Source organism: Diachasma alloeum, unplaced genomic scaffold (assembly GCF_001412515.2).
Source record: "Diachasma alloeum isolate Michigan unplaced genomic scaffold, Dall2.0 Dall_scaffold_78908, whole genome shotgun sequence".
Taxonomy (NCBI): domain Eukaryota; kingdom Metazoa; phylum Arthropoda; class Insecta; order Hymenoptera; family Braconidae; genus Diachasma; species Diachasma alloeum.
In genome coordinates, this window is record NW_021683643.1 from 4,101,451 (window position 1) to 4,121,836 (window position 20,386).

The 20,386-nt window shown below is 39.1% G+C and overlaps 1 protein-coding gene across 1 annotated transcript in view; it reads left to right on the forward strand.

Moving 5' to 3' along the window:
* Positions 1–176: 176 nt before the first annotated feature.
* LOC107047777 (dynein heavy chain 12, axonemal) overlaps positions 177–20,386 on the forward strand; it is a 44,018-nt gene continuing 23,808 nt past the window's right edge. Inside the window, exons 1-9 of the mRNA XM_015270609.2 lie at positions 177–231; positions 760–992; positions 6,040–6,438; positions 6,848–7,058; positions 7,117–7,390; positions 10,886–12,527; positions 12,580–12,836; positions 14,961–16,276; positions 17,293–19,008. Coding sequence (XP_015126095.2) covers positions 177–231; positions 760–992; positions 6,040–6,438; positions 6,848–7,058; positions 7,117–7,390; positions 10,886–12,527; positions 12,580–12,836; positions 14,961–16,276; positions 17,293–19,008 — 6,103 coding nt within the window. The remainder of the gene's footprint in view (positions 232–759; positions 993–6,039; positions 6,439–6,847; positions 7,059–7,116; positions 7,391–10,885; positions 12,528–12,579; positions 12,837–14,960; positions 16,277–17,292; positions 19,009–20,386) is intronic.

Sequence of the window (20,386 nt, forward strand, 5' to 3'; positions counted from 1 at the left end):
AAAGGGTCAGATTTTCCGTTTTTCCAGGGGCAAGTCGACTTCATTTTTTGCCAAAATCTAATTTTTTAGCCGGGTGAACGTTGATTCCAACTATTTAAGCAACGGCTATTCAGAACTATCAAAAGAATGTGGAAAAAGTGGAAACTGAAAAAAAAAATTTTTCATCGGGGGCCAAAATGTCAGATCTTGGATTTTTCCATTATTTGACGAATGGGTCTTCCGAGCCCGAAGGTGAGTGTGACATACAATATTTTTTTTCACTAGACCCGATTAACCGCGATTTATCCGAGCGAAGAGAGACTAATGACAAAATAGTATATTTCGTTCCGAGTGCGGAAAAGAGTTTTTTCATGCGATGAATCTCCCACGAGCCAAAAACCACTTTTCCCACGAGTTTCGAACGATATTGTTCATCATAATGTGTGGAAAAGGGACGTTTTAGGCACGCGAAGCGGACATGGGAACATGGTGACTTGTTCGACATACGGTCATGGGAACTTTTCTACCTCATATGATTACAGAAAAGTTCCTCACAGCCTAGTATCGGAATGTACTATCTTGGATTTTTCAAGGGGGAGAGTCGACTTTCGCCAAAATCGAATTTTTTAGCCGGGTGAACGTTGATTCCAAATTTTACCCGATTCTGTTCAGTTGTTATTTCTATTACATTGTTACTTCTCGCACATGGAGGAGAGAATTACCCTGAAGCGAGATGAAAATATGAAAATTCTGTTATTTTTTTCAGATTTTTTCAAATAGTTGAGGAAGATATTCGAAAAGGAGAGTTAGCAGTGACAAATACTTACTATGCCTACATCGTAAAGCTCCTAACAACTAAGAGATATTTAAATGATATTCCCAGTCATTTACTACGCCCATTTCTCCACGCCTCTACCAAATTACTTGCCTATCAAGTCACTCGGAAAGTCATTAAGAGCATAAATCATTTTTTGGCTGTCTTGAGTGATCCCTCCATCAGCCCTTTATTAAAGGTAATAAATTTTATAATGGTTCTGGGAATATTAGACGAGAGCAATGGGAAAACGTTTCATTCGACTCGTTATATCTTCGTAAGTTGTAGTGAGAAGATTATCACGTAATGCTAAATCATGAGAGATAACAGTAAAAAAGTATTCGGTGGTAGGGAAGGATAGCCCTGTACCGCTCACCTAAGGGAAAATTCCTAATTTCGGATCTTAACCCTCAATCCAGAATGTGAACAATTATTTAAATTTCTTGTTTAACTATTCAAGGTGTTATTTCTGAAGTGCAGAGACTTAATTCAAGTCCAAATTTGTGAAATAAATGAAAAACGAAAGTGAGAGCCGATTGAGCGGTATTACCCGCTGTCGGGTAATAATGCTCAATGCGGTTCCAATATGTGCCAAGAAAATAATTTTTTGAAAATGATCAAAAAAGGATTTTTTGTGCCAAACATGCAGAGAGTGTGCCGGAATGAAAAAATTTTGTCGCAAAAATAGATTTAGTAGTTCAAACAAAATACGTTCTCTATAGACGCAAGAAATGTCATTTCTAGCACTACTCCTTCGTTATTCGATACTCCCATATGTATTTTGCTCCCGAAAAATCTTTGTTTCATGCGAAACAAGGAATAGTAGTTTTTCGTTTCGACTGTCTAATAATCACAGGTAAGAAATGAACCCTTAAATGAAACAATAATAATGATATGATAGCAATCTTGTAACTTAGGGATAAAGTATTTGTTGATAAATTTTCCTCTATATGAGATATTTTCATCCTGAAAAGGCACGGTCTGGCGTGAATTATCCGCCTCTTGAGCCAAATATTTCGTTGCTGTCGAAAGCAGAACAATTATTCATGTTTGAGACTTTCAAATTCGAACCAAACTAATTCTTTTTTAGCAATTTTCAACTAACGATTCTGTTGGTCCAAACAAGACTTGTTTGACAACGTGTTTGTTTTTCTCTCAGTGTAGTTGTACTATTTCAATTCAATACATTAGTGTATTGTGTTAGCAGTGCGTGACGTTTCGCTTTTTCACACGCACGTGTAACCCATCCCATTTTTTGTACACGTATGAAAACATNAATTATTCATGTTTGAGACTTTCAAATTCGAACCAAACTAATTCTTTTTTAGCAATTTTCAACTAACGATTCTGTTGGTCCAAACAAGACTTGTTTGACAACGTGTTTGTTTTTCTCTCAGTGTAGTTGTACTATTTCAATTCAATACATTAGTGTATTGTGTTAGCAGTGCGTGACGTTTCGCTTTTTCACACGCACGTGTAACCCATCCCATTTTTTGTACACGTATGAAAACATTGTATAGAAATTTTCTATACGGATTGCGTATAGAAATTCTATAGGATTTCCGTATATGATATTCGCATATTTATATACGAATATTTTTAATACGAATTATTTCTATACATAAATTTTTACATAAATTTTTGTTTTCATACGAAAGATGTCTAAACGCTCCAGGGAAAAACGCAGAGAAATGTCGCAACTCCATTCGAAATGTTTGTATACATGTGACAGTGGGTTGTATACAATCAAACCTATAGACATCGTATAGAAATAATTTGTATAAAAATATCCATGTAGAAATATCCGAATATCATATACGAAAATCCTATAGAAATTCTGTACGCAATCCGTATAGAAAATTTTTATACGATTTTTTCATACGTGATAATACCTGCCGAGTTCACTTTTCGGGGTATGGTGGGAGCAAAGGTTTTAATTTTGTTGTGCAGAGTAAGAGAACCGACGTTCGAAATTTACTTTACCACCCGGTGCAATACAACCTAAAAAAAACCTTATTTTGAGACTTATGATTTCAACTTGAGACTATGAATATCTGAAATGAAGACCTTCCAGAGCCTTAACTTGAGAGTTTCAGAAGGCTTAAGTTGAGATTTCCCAGTTTCAAATTGAGACTTTTGAACTCTCAACGTTCAGGCTTCAACTTAAGAATTTTTTAAATCTTTTTGTGATACCTGCGTCAAAAGTGCACTTTTCGAAACGGATTAGTGTGTGTAAAGCGGTCGTTTTCCGCACGGCGTGCGTAAAGGTCACCAGCGTGCGTCAAGTGAATTCTTGCGCACAAAAACAACCACATTACCCCCACTACTGTTTCGAAAAGTGAACTCGGCAGGTACCACAAAAAATAGGATATGCTGCACGTGCGTATGAAAAAGTGGAACTTTACGCACTAGTAGCACAATATACTATATTTTACGACTTTCAAAATTTTTTAATAAGCTCTTATTTTTTTATTTAACCCGTGCAATAAATCGGGTTTATTACACGGGGTGATATAAAATATTATAGACCACTCAAGCATAATTAACTTCGTATTCAACGAATGAGAGTGTTCATGTCACAAGGGGAGGTACGTGTTTGTGACGGTTTGCCACTAAAGGAGGGGAGGGGATTTAAAAAGTCCAAAAAATGTGTGGCGTAATATTCGAATGGCCCCTATTGTACTATTACGCACGACTTTAAAACATTAAAGGCGTTGTGCGGAAAACAAACAGTACGTCGTTTCGTGCATGGACCCTGCAGAGTAATTATTAATTGTAGATAGACCTCCACGTGGTTTTTCTTTATGACGAATCAGTTAATGTGAAGAAAAATTTGAATTTCAATTCAATAATCTCCACAGAGAAAAAAAAGTTACTAATTCTCAGAAGTTACTCATTTTAAGAGAGTCATGGTTCTAGACGGCATTGCAATGAGAATACGAAACGGGTTACTTAGTAGTATATTTCATTATGAGTGCGGAAAAAAGTTTTTTGGCTCGTGGGATTATATCGCTCGCCTTCGGCTCGTGCTATAAACCTCCCACGAGCCAAAAAACAGTTCCCACAAGTATCGAACGTTATTTTTCATCACAATGTGTGGAAAAGGGACGTTTTACACGGAGAGAAATTTTCAATAAAAATTACGGAACTCGAAGTTCGCTCACCGATTACGGAATCGACTCAGAAAATTTAAGTGACGGTAATCGTAATTTTTCACAGGAGATTCAGATAAAAATTACGGAACGCGGAAAAATTCCGTGACAGTTCCGTAAAATTTCCTACAACCATATTTCGCTCCGGAATTTAGGAAAAAATACGTAATTTTTATTGAATATTTCTCTCCGTGTAGGCACGGGAAGCGTGTCTAAAAAGTTACTTTTTCGCACAGCGTGATGAAAAAGACTTTTTATCACGCTGTGACGAAAAGTGAACTTTTCGGCACGCTCCGCGTGCCTAAAAGTCCAATTTCCGCCACATTGTGATGAAAAATATTGTTCGTAACTCTTAAAAAAATGTTTTTTAGCTCGTGGGATTATATCACGAGCCGAAGGCGACCTCCTTGCACTAGTCTCCTCGCCGAAGGCGTTGGGTCCTCGCCTACGGCTCGGAGGCCAACGCCACACGAGTAAGAAACCCCATCGCAACAGGCCGGAAAAATACTATTTCTGCCCTCCGGCCGGAAAGCGTCAACTTCCTGGCCGCTGCGCTAAACGAAGTTGCCACTTTCCGGCTCCGTCGAGCAGAAAAATAGTATACACACCTTGGCCAGTAAATAAGAAAGCCTCAGATCACATGTTTGTTGACCTCGGCTTCGCCTCGGCCGACAATTACATGTGATCTGAGACATTCCTTACTTTACTGGCCAAGGTGTGTAATCTACTATTTCGGCACGAGGTGAACGTAGCAGCGTCAAAAAATATTATGCGACACATGTGAGACGGGAATTTTCAACTCGTGTAATTGGCAACTCTCGGCTTCGCCTCGGCCGTCTCACAAAATTCTGTCACACTTGTATCGAAATATATGAGGTATTCCATGCCAAATAAGGCAACCGCTGGTCCTTACACTCCTGGAAATTGAGGGCGATTTTTTCTACCATTGGGGGGGTTGAAAAACTATCTCTCAAATTTTTTCAGATTTTTTCGGCAGCCCAGTTGGGCGATCTGATTTTTTTTTACATTTTTCCGTTTTTTTCCAATAACTCGAGTTCTCTTTGTCCAATTTTGATTTATTAAGCGTCAAAATTTTCCATTTTTTATCGCCTATACGAGTATTTCTACTAATTTTTTTATTCAATTCCTAGATGCTCATAATGAATTTTCGAAATAAAAAGTTGAAAAAGTGGAGTTTTACAAATTACGTCATTTTCTATTTGTTTAATTTTTTTTCAGTAATTTTTATAATCAAAACAAGTATTTTTAACCGTCATTCAAGTTGGGCATCCTCCTGGATCTATTTTATTTTTAATTTTTTCCTTTCGAAATTTTGCAAATTTGGTCAAAACACCCCAACACTACTTCGACTATGCATGGAAAAAATATGTAATATATAGGTATACAGTCAAATTCACTTCATACGGTCTATAATCAGTCAATCATTGCCATTTTGGGGTGTTTTGACCAAATTTGCGGAATTGCGAAAAGAAAAAATTGAAAATAAAATAGATCCAGAAGGGTCCCCAACTTGTATAACGGCTCAAACTACTTGTTTTGATTACAAGAATTACTGAAAAAAATGAAACAAATTAAAAGTGACGTAATTTGCAAAATTCAACTTTTTCAACTTTTTTCTTCGAAAATTCGTTATTATGAGCATCTAAAGATCAAAAAAAAATTTTTACTAAAAATATTCTTATGGGCAGTAAAAAATGAAAAATTTTGACGCCTACTAAATCAAAATCGGATGGATAGAACTCGAGTTATTGAAAACAAACGGAAAAACGAGAAAAAAATCATATCTTCAAACTGGGCTGCCGAAAAAATTTGAAAAAAATTTGAGATATTTTTTTAACCCCCCCAATCATAGAAAAATCATCATCAATTTCCAAGAGGGTGAAGGTCAACGGTTGACTCATTTGGCGTGGAATACCTCATACTAATTTGACTTTTCTTCCCCAAAGTCACTCTTCAACGAAATGAACGCAAAATCAATTAACATTTCACTTCTTCATGATAGATGACTCTCATACACGTTACACGATCGATCAAATTCCCATATTCATAAATTTTTAATTGATCTTTTTTTAGTTGGACCTAAAATGTGAGAACAACGAGATGTTCGTATTCCCACGTACCATCGATTTTTCCTCGAGTTTTCACGCACTGCTAGACAGATTAGGAATCGTCGGGCTATCATTGCCCCCATTGGAGTCTTGGCTCGATATGAAAACAGAGAACGAATTCATCCCTGCGGTTTTGCCCGAATGGTTTATGCAGGCCTCCCACGAAAAATTGGCAGGAATACTGCAGATATTATTGCAACCCGTTAATGCTTATGTCGAGGTTTTATATAATAAATTCGGAGTCGTTTACAGTTCAGCGACTCCTGAAGAGATTGCGATCTTCATCGCTGGAGAACACAGCTTCCAAGATTGTCTGGATAAAGTTGAAGAGTTTAATCGGTTTATTCGAGAGATTAACAGCTTGGTGAGAAACAAATGCAATTGTGAAGAGAAAATTTTTTACGAAACGATTAGTTCTGTAAATCTTATTAAAAATAAAATCATTTTGAGAATTATTCACGGGGAAGAAAGGTTTCTTCTAGTTTGCAATAAAAATCTCTGACTCAGAACTTCACAATGAATGATCAAATTTCATAAGAATGTTACTTTATTCTCGCGGAGCAACGCCGGTAGTAGACAGCTAATATTGAGGGAAGTTTTTGAAGAAAATGAAACTAATATCGATAAAAATACGCGATTGAGGAAAATTGTTAACATGATGTTTCGATTTGTCGTAGAATTTTACAGTGAAATTGATTGCAAATTCAACTGCAATCCAGAGAAAATAATTTAGCTTGACAATTTCCTCTCATTTTTTTTGTTTTTGGTTCCAGACAGAAAATGAATATATTCCATTAGGAAAATTATTCTTAGAACCAGCAAAAATTGGTTTGAAGGAGTATACCAGAGAAATTCTTCAACACGTAATCCAAGAATTAGTAAAGAGACACTGCAATTTTAACTTGGAAATCTGTTCGATCTTTGAGGCTTTGAAAAAGAAAGCTTTAGACATTCCTCCGGAGACGAAAGAGTTCCTCGAACTGGGTAAATAAGAAATGAAGCATGAAATATGGATCAGTGTCAATTTCTCGTCTAAATCCAGGTGAATACATGCTGTATGCGACTACTATCCTGTTGAATGAGTTACGGGAGAAGATAAATTTGTCTCTATACATGATGGCCACTTTGCTCGAGATGACGTCGCTGGACCAGGACCACATTGAATTGAATAATGACACTGTGAATTGGATGAACCGAATAAAGCCAGTGTTTGAACAAAACAGCTCCATATTCGAGCAGAAAAAATTTGAATTGGAGGAGAGGTTGCAGGGAAGGATTGCTGCATTAAATTCTCAAGTTGAAGCGATGTTTCCAAGGTAAACCACCTCTATTCATCAACAATTGTTTTAAAAAAAGTATTTGAAACAAAAAAAAGAAACAACCAGGGGCCCGAGCTTATCTCATACAAGTCATGAGACCGTCACTTTATGCGTTATTTTTTTATTTTTACAAATTACATTGACAATAAACTTCCGAATGGATCCGGGGCAATTTCATTTAAAAAATGAAGAATGGCAGTTTCTGCTGAACTCTCTGATTTCATTCGATAGGTATTATATCAGGATATTTTGGTGTTGGAAAACTTTAGTTCAGTGAATTAGTTTCCAAGATATTGAGAACTAACCGCAAGAGGATGAAAATTGTATATCGTGATGTTCTGCAATGGGGTGATTAACAATATTAACAAAGAAGGAATAGTGAAAATCTGTTTAGAATCGAAATACAAATGTTGATTGTTCACAGTTTATTAACTTTTTCTTACACCTACACGGAAATTTTTCCTACGAGCGGAAAATAATCAGTACTTTCCGCCCGACGGAGCAACTTTCCAGTCTTGACCGGAAAGTATTCAGTTTCCTCCCGCTCATCAAAAAGCAAAATAATACTGTAGTATTCAATGAAGAAAACAAAATCACCTTATTAAAGATCACTTATAACGGGAACATGAGAAACGCTGGAGAAATACTGCGAACTGTAGACAGACAAAACTGTTTATGGGACGCCAGTCGAGCAAAAGGATAGAGGAATTTTCTGTACTGCTTCACACGGTTTCTCGTCTAGGAATTGGTATTGCATACGTCCCAAACTCGAAAACTTGAAAATCACTACAAAAAAATCTTGTCCCGGGCTGCTGTGATAGGATTTTTTTACTCATGTGGTTGGCCAGTCCTCACCTTCGGCTCGGACGCTAACGCCACACGAGTAGAAAATCCCATAATAGCAGCCCGAAAAATACTATTCTGGTTATGAGCAAGAGGAACCTGACGGTCGCGGTAGGCCTCCTTACGGGCCACGCAACTCTTAGAGCTCACCTGTACAAAATGAAGTTGGCCGAGCAGAAAGACTGCAGGCTATGCGGAGGAAAATGGGAAAACACCGCGCATATTCTAGGAGTCTATTCTCGAGTTGAAATCGTGCGTTCGATTTCAATAGGTCAAATGCGACTCGTGGTACGCCTTACGGGCCGTATGCGACTTGTTGAAGTCGAACGTACGATTTCAATTCGAGAATAGGCTCCCTGTGCGAGCGCCCCCTGTTAGCTATTCGTAGATATAAAAACTGGGACCAGGCTTTTCTGGAACCAGCTGATTTAAACGAAGTGGCAGTCAACAGCCTTATTAGCCTAGTGAAAAGCACAGGACTAGGGCTGATAGACAGACCGAGGAAAAAAGGCTGAAGTTACAAAAGATCGTAAGATATATGTGACTCTGGGCGTTTAATCGCCCCTCCGCGTGTATATCTATCTATCTATCTATCTATTCAGTGAAGAATTTAATGGATTGGGGCGGTTTCTTAATTCGAGTTGTCCAATAGATCTCTACGAAGAATGATAGATCCAATGTTACTCAAAAGACAGTCGTTACCAAGAGGGCTTCTTTTAGATGATCAACAATTGAATTAGGATCCGAAGGGGGACACGTAACAATACAAACTATCCTTTGCAGGCATCTTATTAATATATTTACGCCACTCATGCCTGAAACCGGCTGTATTACACACTCGACGCTTCGCGTCTCGTGTCTAATTCAGCCGATTTCAGGCTTCGTGACATAAAATTTTGTTCAGTACTTGTGGGAAATTTCGTCCTTAACGTGTGTGGTTACATCACTCGCCTTCGGCTCATGCTGTAAACCCCACATACGTTAAAGACGATATTGCCCCACATGTGCTGAAATATACTATTCCATCCTAGGGGAGGTAAAATGAAGGACGCCTTCGGTTTGGGTGGTAATTCCCTGCACGTGGGCATGACTCATTCATTCTATCTCCCCAGGGCTAGAATAGTATATTTCGACACTAGGTACTTTTCTACCTCATATGATTACAGAACTCATCTCCGGCTCGTCTTGTAACCTCATATTCGCCAGAAACATTTTTCGCGACCGTGTATCGAACAATATTTTTCGTAGTTGGGCCTGAAAACTGCGATTTAACCGAGCGAGGCGAGGTTAAAATTACGGTTTACCAGTCCTAGTGCCAATACTATATTATCAGATTTTTTTAATTTTATGGCCTCGAAGTCCCTTTGTCGTGTTCCATTCAGCACTCTATCCAACCCTATGCATGCGGCTGTGGATTCTACACTTTACCGCATTCGCACTTCTATAGAACATAGGAGTAGCATAGGAAACCACAAGAAACCCATGCTGGTACAGGCGGTTACTCCATTAGCAACCTCCGTTCGCCGGAGCCTCAGGCTGAAAAATTCAGTTCCACGTGGGATCGAACTCGCAACCTTTCGCACACTAGTCTTGCGCTCAGCCCACTCAGCTACCGACGTCGGTATATACTATTAGATAAATGGCTCTATGTTAGGGTGTGCTTAATCGATCGACCCAAAATATTGTACACACGTGTGAGTCAATAATATTAACTAGTAGTCAAAAAGGTCTGATGTCTATTCCATCTTTTACGCGTATTACTAAACGTTCAATTAACTCTCAGATAAAAAAAATAAGAAAACTAGCGCATTCGGTTGAAAATTCTATGGAATTTCTATTGGGAAGTCTGTTAGTTTTTTACAAATTGTACAGAAAATATTTTATATAAGACATTGATAGATTTTGATCAGGGATGGGCAATAATATTAGATTTTGACAATATTAAAAAGGGATTATCTACTTATATTGTTCACAGTTTAACTATATTTAACAAATTTAAAATGTACAATTTATTAACTACATTTTCCGATTGATGGTGAATAAAATATTTGATAATATTGAAATGTAATTTTTAATTAACAAGCTAATTCTAAATTTGCGTACTTGATTTTTCGATTATCCAAATAATTGTCGATCTTCCTACCTAAATTATTGGTTAATAGAATATTTCGAAATTTAAATGTACAAATTGATGGTTAATTTAATATTTAAAATTTTTAAGTTTTACGTTAAAAATTGACAACTTCACAACTTACTAGTAATTATGATTGATGGATATGCCTATTACAGATTTTGATCTATCTCCACAACTTATTCTGTGGATATATTTTCTATAGAAATTCCTCAACATAAATTATCTAAATTTTGCTCACTGCATTATTTTTCTTCTTTCATTCAAAAACTGAAGGCAAAAACAATCTTAGTAGGAAAAGTTGCATGGACAGATACAAATTTAGTGATTTTTTCTGTACACTTTTTTAAAGCGAATGCTCGAAGTTTTTCTATAAAATTTGTTGGCATATATTCATCGTTTACAGAAATCGTTTGGCCATTTCCTCTTAAAACGCTTCAATCCCTAGATAATCGATAAAAAAAAATTTACCTCTAACGGAAGTCACTTTATCCCTCAATAATTCCCTTCACCCTTAGACTAACAATTCTCGACGACATGGACGATGCCACCCAAATCCGCCCCTACATAGAAACCATGCGAAGGATGGTCCGCAACTTCGATCGTATGGACGCCGAGGTGCAGTGGATAAATTCCGAAGAAGCACTCTTCAAGTTCCCCCAAACGTTCTACCCTCGCATAAAAGAGCTGAAAGACATTATCCTCCCTTACTACAGTCTGATATATCGAGCACTCCAGTGGCAAAGAGACCTCGGAGTCTGGTTGGACGGACCCTTCGAGTACCTTGACGCCAACTCCATAGAAAGCCGAACAACAGATTACTTCACCGATTTCAACAAGCAATCGAAAGCTTATCGAACGAAAATAAAGATGCAGATAGCGATGGGCTACCCCTACACCTTTTCCGGGGCTGTGGATGACCCGGATCCCTTTCAGTATCCAGCACCAATGAAGCTCTGCCACCAATTGATCGAAAAGATCAAATGGTTCAAGCAGTACGTGCCTCAAGCCCTCTGCTTCTGCAATCCTGCACTCCGTCAGCACCACTGGGACGAGATGTCCTTGGTTGCTGGAAGAGACATCACCCCTGATGCTGGTACGACCCTCAGGAAGATCATTAAAATGAACTTGATTGATAATATGGACCAGTACGAAGCGATCAGCAACAGTGCGACTAAAGAACTCGCCCTTCAAGACCTATTGGGCAAGATAAAACACGACTGGGATGATGTTTTTTTCACGACAACTCCTTACAAAGATACTGGAGTAGCGATCCTGACTCAATTGGACGACATTCAAGCTCTTCTGGAGGAACACATCATCAAGATACAAGTGATGAGGGGCTCTGCTTTCGTGAAGCCCATTGAGAAAGAGGTGAAGCTGTTCTATGATCTTCTTCTGAGGATCCAAAGTACCATTAATGAGTGGACGAACGTTCAGGTACAATGGATGTACCTGCTCCCCATCTTCTCCAGCAAGGACATCGTGGCGCAGTTGCCTGAGGAGGGAATTATGTTCCAGGAGGTGAACGCCACCTTTCGAAGTGCTATGGCAGCTGTCGCTAAAGAACCACTAGTCAAAGAGACTGCAGGATCTGCCGGTTTATGCGAAGCCTTGAAGCATGCGAATGAGCTTATGGAGAAGGTCAACGAGGGAGTTGCTAATTATCTGGAGAAGAAGAGACTCTTCTTCCCGCGGTTCTTCTTTCTGAGCAATGACGACATGCTGGAGATTCTGTCCGAGACGAAGGATCCTCTGAGAGTGCAGCCACATTTGAAGAAATGCTTTGAAGGAATTGCCAAGTTAGGGTTTAATGATCAGTTGGAGATTTTGTCCATGTTCAGTGATGACAAGGAAGAGGTGCAGTTCCAGGAGATGATATCCACTAGCGCTGCCAGGGGTTGTGTCGAACGCTGGCTCATTCAAGTCGAGGAGCAGATGGTGAAGTCGATACGGCATGAGATCATGATGAGTTATTTTGATTACGAGACTAATGAGCGGGTGCAGTGGGTCCTCATCTGGCCTGGACAAGTTATCATCTGTGTGTCACAGATTTATTGGAGCATGGAAGTACAGAACTGTTTGATGACCCATACCATGTCGAATCTCGAGGGCTTGTATAAAAAATTGAGGGCGCAGATCTTTGACATGGTGAACCTCGTCAAAGGTACGTTTCCAATCGATTAAATAGGTGTTCAATTAAGGGGAAAAGTTTGCGACAGGCCAGCTGACGAAACAGAATCGCACGACCCTCAATGCGCTGATTACAATAGATGTGCATGCTCAAGATGTCGTCAAGTTATTGATTGATAAGGAGATCATTGATGAGACGGATTTTGAGTGGCTTGCACAATTGAGGTATTATTGGGAGGATGATGTTTTGGTGAGGATTATCAATGCTACTGTGCCGTATGCTTATGAGTATCTCGGAAATTGCCCGAGGCTGGTTATTACTCCTTTAACTGACAGGTAAATAATATTGTCATTGTCCTTTATATTATAAAGTACAGTGGTTTTTAGTTTTTTGGAACAATTCTTGTTTCTTTTAACACATTCAGAGTACTCGAAAGAGCTTTTTAATATCTTATGTTCATGTAGATTGTCGTTCATTATATAAGTAGTTATGAATGTTAAACGGCATTGTTCTTCGAGTACAAAAAATGTCATGGAAAAATTGAGTCCATTCGCTACAAAATTTGACGGGATTTCTATTAAAAATTGTACTAGTTTTTCGCTGGTTCAATTGAAAAATTTCTCAAATTTTGGTTCACACATATACATAATACGTACACAACATAACAACATAATTAAATGAGTTTTTTTTTCACAACATTGGCTGACGTAAGAAATTTTGTTTCTCTATCTTTTATGCAATGAGAAAAATTATGAAAAAAATCTAAAAAAATTAATGATTCACGCTCTTCAATAATTCACTGTCTACTTTAATTGGACCAATTTTTCACTTGTGGTAATTTCGAGAAAAAATTCAAAAGCCCAAAAATGACGATTTTCAAACGGCCTTATTCAGTTATATTTTTTATCTGTAACGAAATTTGTTGTAAGTTCTTATAAGAACTTGCAACTAGCTAGCGCCCGCCACGTATGAAAAAATCGTATAGAAATTTTCTATACGGATTGCGGATACAATTTCTATAGGATTTTCGTAGATGATATTCGGATATTTTTATACGGATATTTTTTATACAAATTATTTCTATTCCATTTCTATAGGTTTGATCCTATACGACCCCCTGCCACATGTATAGAAACATTTCGTATGGAGTTACGACATTTCTCTGTTTTTCTCCGGAACGTTTAGACATCTTTTCTATGAAAACAAAAATTGATGCATAGAAATAATTCGTACAGAAAATATTTGTATAGAAATATCCGAATATCATACACGGAAATCTTATAGAATTTCTATACTCAATCCATATAGAAAATTTCTATACGATTTTTTCATACGTGCGAGGGCCTTCGGCCATTCAATTATGTTCATGCATATGTGGGCATCCACATGAAAAGGGCCCACTTTGTCGGTTTGGAGTTACGTATATTCCGATAATCTTAGTGAGATACCTTACATTTTGAGCGCAAAATTAACACAATAGTATGAAAAATGACGTCGGTATAGAAGATCTAAAAATCAGTTTAACATTGGTTTAAATGGAAGGTGTGAACACAAAAACGTGAATATCTCGCAAAATAAATGCGACAAAGTGGGCCCTTTTCACGTGGACGTACACATATATTCTGTATGTATAAACCAAAGTTCATGTCAATCGACCGAAAATTGCGTTATGAAGACACGTTTGAAGATTCATTTCTTTCTTTTTACGTTGAAATTATCCGGAGAAAAAAGTTGGAGAAAAATTCCTACACAAGTCATGTAATCGTGGAGCGGAATCTGTTTTTAGGTCTTTTGTACCCTGTATCGGGACAACAAATGCGAGAAAATAGTGAATTTGTCTCCGCTGGCTTGAAAAAATTTACTCAACGTGTGTTACCCTTAATTATATATGAGGTATTCCATCCCAAATACGTCAACGGCTGACCCTCACACTTTTGGAAATTGATCTCGATTTTTTTTACGATTCGGGGGCTAGAAAAATTATCTCTTAATTTTTTTCAGATTTTTTCGACAGCCCATTTTGGAGATATGATTTTTTCTTTGTTCTTTCGTTTTTTTTTTTCAATAACTCGGGTTCTACTCTGCCGATTTTAATTTATAACACCTCAAAATTTTCCATTTTCTACCATCTATGAGAAAATTTTGGGTAATTTTTTTTTCGATCCCTAGGCGCTCAGAATACCGAATTTTCAAAATTATATCACCTTTTATTTTTCTCATCTTTTTTTCAGTAACTCTTATAATCAAAACCAATATTTTGGGCCGCTATCCAAGTTGGGTTTCATCCTAGATCTATGTTACTTTTAATTTTGTCTTCTCGAAATTCTACGAATTTGGTCTGTGGCCTTCAAAACATATTGATATGAATTTTTCGAAAACAACGAAAAAAAATTGAAGATAGCGGTTTAAAATTGTCACAATCCCTTGAAAAAATCCTCAAATACTTCCCATCCATTTAGATGTTATCGAACCTTAATTGGAGCCTACTCCCTCCATCTGAACGGTGCCCCAGAGGGTCCAGCAGGAACAGGAAAAACCGAAACAACCAAAGACCTGGGTCGAGCAATAGCAGTGCAATGTGTAGTCTTCAACTGTTCCGACGGTCTCGACTACAAGAACATGGGAAAATTCTTCAAGGGTCTGGCCTCCTGCGGAGCCTGGGCCTGCTTCGACGAGTTCAACCGAATCGAGCTCGAGGTGCTGTCTGTCGTAGCCCAGCAGATTCTCTGTATCATCCAAGCAGTGCGAGCCCACGTCGACACCTTCATCTTCGAGGGAACCGAACTCAGGCTGAACCCCGCCGTCTACGTCTGTATCACCATGAACCCCGGCTACGCAGGACGATCTGAGCTTCCGGACAACCTGAAAGTCCTATTCAGAACAGTCGCCATGATGGTCCCAGATTACGCTATGATAGGGGAGATCTTCCTGTATTCTTCTGGCTTCAGCACTGCTCGAGTCCTCTCAGTCAAGATCGTGACGACCTACAAACTCTGTTCCGAGCAATTGTCCTCCCAATCTCACTACGACTACGGCATGAGAGCTGTGAAGACTGTCCTGACAGCAGCGCAGAACGTCAAGCTGAAGTACCCAAACGAAGACGAACTGATTCTTCTCCTGCGATCAATAATCGACGTCAACCTCCCAAAGTTCCTATCCCACGACGTTCCATTATTCGAAGGTATCATATCCGATCTCTTCCCAGGGGTACAACTCCCATCACCGAGCTACGACGTCCTCATCAAAGCCGTGAAAGTAGCGGCAGAGAAGAAAAATCTTCAGCCAGTCGACGCATTTCTCCTGAAGATCATTCAAACCTATGAAATGATGATCGTCAGACATGGATTCATGCTCGTGGGCGATCCTTTTGGCGGGAAAACTTCAGTCCTCCACACCCTCGCTGACGCCCTGACTCTCATGGAAGAGTGGGGAGATGACAATGGAGCAACGACAATCTTCACAACTGTCAATCCAAAATCGATAACGATGGGGCAATTGTATGGACAGTTTGATCCTGTTTCCTCAGAGTGGACTGATGGGGTCTGCGCTGTTGCCTTCAGAAGATACTGTTCAGATGAGTCACCGTCCAGGAAATGGCTGATTTTCGATGGACCTGTTGATGCCGTGTGGATAGAGAATCTAAACACTGTGTTGGATGACAATAAGAAGCTTTGTTTGACGTCTGGGGAGGTCATGCAGATGACGAACGTGATGTCGATGATCTTTGAAGCGATGGATCTGCTTCAGGCGTCGCCTGCCACAGTTTCACGTTGTGGTATGATTAGAGATGCAAATGTGTTACACGACCCGTTATATGACGGTCACATGACGAGGCTTTTATGACGGCTGTCACAATTCCCCTCCCCCTTCTCTATGACCGTCACAATCTGCCAGAAATATGAGTCATTTTTCGTCTATATAGATGCAATGTTTTCACCCACTATCCGTAAAACGACGTTTACAGACTTTACGAAAAATTATGTTCGTCACTCGGCCGAAATAGTTATTTTCGTTACAAGGCCGAAAAAAACTTTTCTGACGAGTGTGAGGGCTGCAGACCGAGGCGAAGCCAAGAAATGCAATCACACGAGTCAGAAATCTTGTTTTCGACAGAGTGACGAACATAATCTTTGACTTCGCGTCCGTTAAACGCCGTTTACGAACATTGTGATGAAAATAGTTATCTCTGTATCAACTTTTATTTCAATTCATTTCGTAGTATACTGAGAGAAAAATCTGAAGTTCGATTTACAATAAGAAAATAGTTGAGGCAGTTTTTATGAACGATACGATTTTTTTTGTATGCGGCCCATAACATTATAGTAACTTCACAAGCGTAATTTTTGCAAATCAAAATACAGTTAAACTAACCAAAGTTCAAAAGTAACCACGACAAATCCATCGTGAGTAGAACTATAAAATAGTTGCAATGACTACATTCCATTGTAGTAATTACTTCTCCGGCCATAGTTACCGTAACCCATGAAAAATTGTTGAGGACTTTTTGACTATAATTCGATGGTGATGGAATATAGTCAGAAGAATTATATTTTTCTCTCAGTGTTTTCCTAATGTGCATTTCGAAACGAAAATCACGTTCATTTTTCATCTCTATACACTGCTAAAAATTTTCGTCTGAATTTTCCCCGCCAAATCCCGAAAATTTTTATCATGTTTAATTTCCACTGAAATTTCAGGAAATCTTGTCATTGAAGAATGGAATATTCCATTGATTTTCTTTTTTGGTCATATGACGCGGTCTCAAAAATGACAGTCATTTTCTATCTCTAGGTATGATCTACATCGAGCCTCATGTCATTGGTTGGAGGCCCTTTGTCGAGTCCTGGTACAACACTCTAGATGTAAAATGGGCAGAGCCTCAAATGGGCACGATCAGAGATTTGTTCAATTGGTTAATTGAACCTTCCTTAGAATTCGTCAGGAAGAAGTGCAAAATTTCCTTGTTCTCCGGACAAATAAACCAAGTGGTATCAACGATGAACCTCTTCCAAATGTACATGGATGACGCAGTAGAGGAGAATGATGACTACGAGTCAAATGTTGAGTTCTGGATCCAAGCAGCGATGATGCTGGCCATCGTCTGGGGGATTGGGGGGACTCTAGACGCCGATTCTCTCGAAAAATTCAATGACTTCTGCATTTCTCTGTGGAAGAATCAAGTTGAGGAGCTTCCGATGCCAGAGAGTATCATCGATAGTCTTATTGCCTTACCCACCGAGGGATTGATCCACGATAACTTCTACACGTTCAAGGGTAAGGGCGCTTGGAAGAACTTTGGAGACGCCGCGAGGATGGAGAAGATCATCGAAACCGCGAGCATTGGACAGATGATAATTCCCACCATTGACACCATGAAATATCAGAGTCTCTTCTTGAAACACATCAAGCATCGCAAGCGCTTTCTTCTTTACGGAGAAACTGGAACTGGTAAAAGTTTTTACATCCAGGATATCATGATGAACAAATTGGAAGAGGAGTTTTATCTACCAAATCTTATCACCTTCACTGCGAAGACATCAGCAGCGAATGCCCAAGAGCTGGTGATTTCGAAGCTCTACAAGAGGAGGAAGGGGCAGTTTGGGCCGATGGTTGGGACTCAGTGTGTCGTCTTCATCGACGATGTCAATATGCCAACGAAGGAGGTGTATGGAGCCCAGCCCGCCATTGAACTCCTCCGCCAGGTGTTTGATCACAATTATTGGTACGAGTTGAAGGAACCAGAGAAGCTATTGATCTACGACACCATGTTTGTTTGCGCTATGGGACCTCCAGGGGGCAGCAGGCAGGAGATCTACCATCGATTCCTTCGGCACTTTAATCTATACTCGATCAATAACTTCTCTGATGACAGCGTCACCAAGATCTTCACGAATCTCGCGTTAGTCGGGCTCAAACGAAACGGTTTTGCTGCTGATGTGATGTCCACAGTCGTATGTCTGGTAAATGCAACGTTAGACGTCTTCAAGAATGCCAGTGAATTCCTGAGACCAACTCCCGCAAAGTCCCACTATCTTTTCAATCTTAGAGATTTCTCGAGGGTCATTAGAGGCTGTGCGATGATCAAGAAAGAGTCGGTGGAGTCTAAAACAACTTTCACGAGACTCTGGGTTCATGAGATTTTGAGAGTCTTTGGAGACCGATTGATCGACCAGTCTGATCGACAGTGGTTATTCAGGCAGATGAGGGATACCGTTCAGAGGATCATAAGGGAGAACTTCGAAGTTGTCTTTGAACATTTGCCTAAGGAGAATGACCAAATCAACGAAGTCAGTCTTCAGAATTTGATATTTGGGAATTTTATGGATCCAGACGCGATTCAAGAAGATAAACGGTACGAAGAGGTGGCTTCCATGGAGGAGTTCAAGATGGTTGCGACGCTGAGTCTTGAGGATTACAACACTACGCATAGGAACAAGATGGATATTGTCTTGTTTCGATATGCGTTGGAACATTTGGCGAGAGTCTGCAGGATCCTCGCAATTCCAGGTAAGGGTGGTATTCTAAATCATTAATGGATAGATTTTTTTGCGCTATGATTATTCGAATCTCCTTCAATTTTCTAAGTTTTTTTCGTTGGATTTTCTTTTGTTTTGCGTTATAGAATTCGAGTGGAAAAAACTTGGAAAACTGATGTCCAAGCATTCTTCTAGAAACAATCTTAAGAGAGAAAGTCAAATAGAAATTCGAAATTTATTGACTTTTTCAGATCGAATATCTAACAGAATCCGCGCAAAAAACAAATAGAATTTTTCAATAGAATTCCAATAGAAATCCTATAGAAACCCCATAGAATTCCTATGGAATTCCAATAGTTTTCTTTGAATTTTTTCATACGTGCTTCTTAACCCTCGATCACTTGCTCAATGAACGCGGCGCCACTTGTTTTTGTTTTTTTATATTTTCGCGTGTTTCTCGACGCTCAAAAATTCTTAAAAAATTAGAGTTCCTAGTTCAGTCCTTTTAGTAAGCGCTGGCGTTATCCTTATTTATTTTATTTTTAACGGAATTCGTCACAAGAAGCTTGTGACTGGCCTCCGCCCGAGTGCCTTCAGCCTGGTATTTACATATGATATACAATGTTTTGATTATAGAACACAGAAAAAAAACAAAAGAGTAGATGAATAGCTATTTCAGATAGCTGATAGTATTGTATGGTTGAATAGGACAGATAAGTTGTTTTACACTATGCGTTGTTCTTTTTTTTCGGGAAATTTGTTTAGCTAAAAAAAGAAAAGAAATATCAAACAGACAGAAAAGCAGTGCCACGCCGCCCGGTGCGAGTGCGTCCCTGTCGACCACTCGAACGACAGTATTGCTACATTCACTGCCGCACTTGGAATGCGCGCATAGCAGTAAACGCCAAGGTGGCAACAGCGTGCTCGGTTTAAGGAACTTCCGCAGTAAGTATACTTGGTGAAAATTTCGAAATGGAATAAAGACGCAATATTTGGATCATATGTTGTTGATCACATTCAAAAACTATTCCCAAAATTTCAAGTACCTTGTCCACCCCATTTTCGAGATATACATCGTCAAAAATGGAAAAAACACAAAAATTGAATGTTTGGCGATGCATATCTCAAAAATGGGGTGGACCAGGGACTTGAAATTTTGGAAATATCTTTTTAATGTGGTCAACAACATATGATCCAAATATTGCGTCTTTATACCATTTCGAAATTTTCACCAAGTATACTTACTGCGGAAGTACCTTAACCCAGCGGCGCTGCGCTAACCGTGCGACGGATGTAGGCTGGCGGCCGAGCGGGAGTGATCGAGGGTGAATAAAGTTAAAAGTTGGTGAGAATAGCATCATTGCTTATCAAATTAGACAACAACGTCATGGGCCTTTTATGTCAGAACC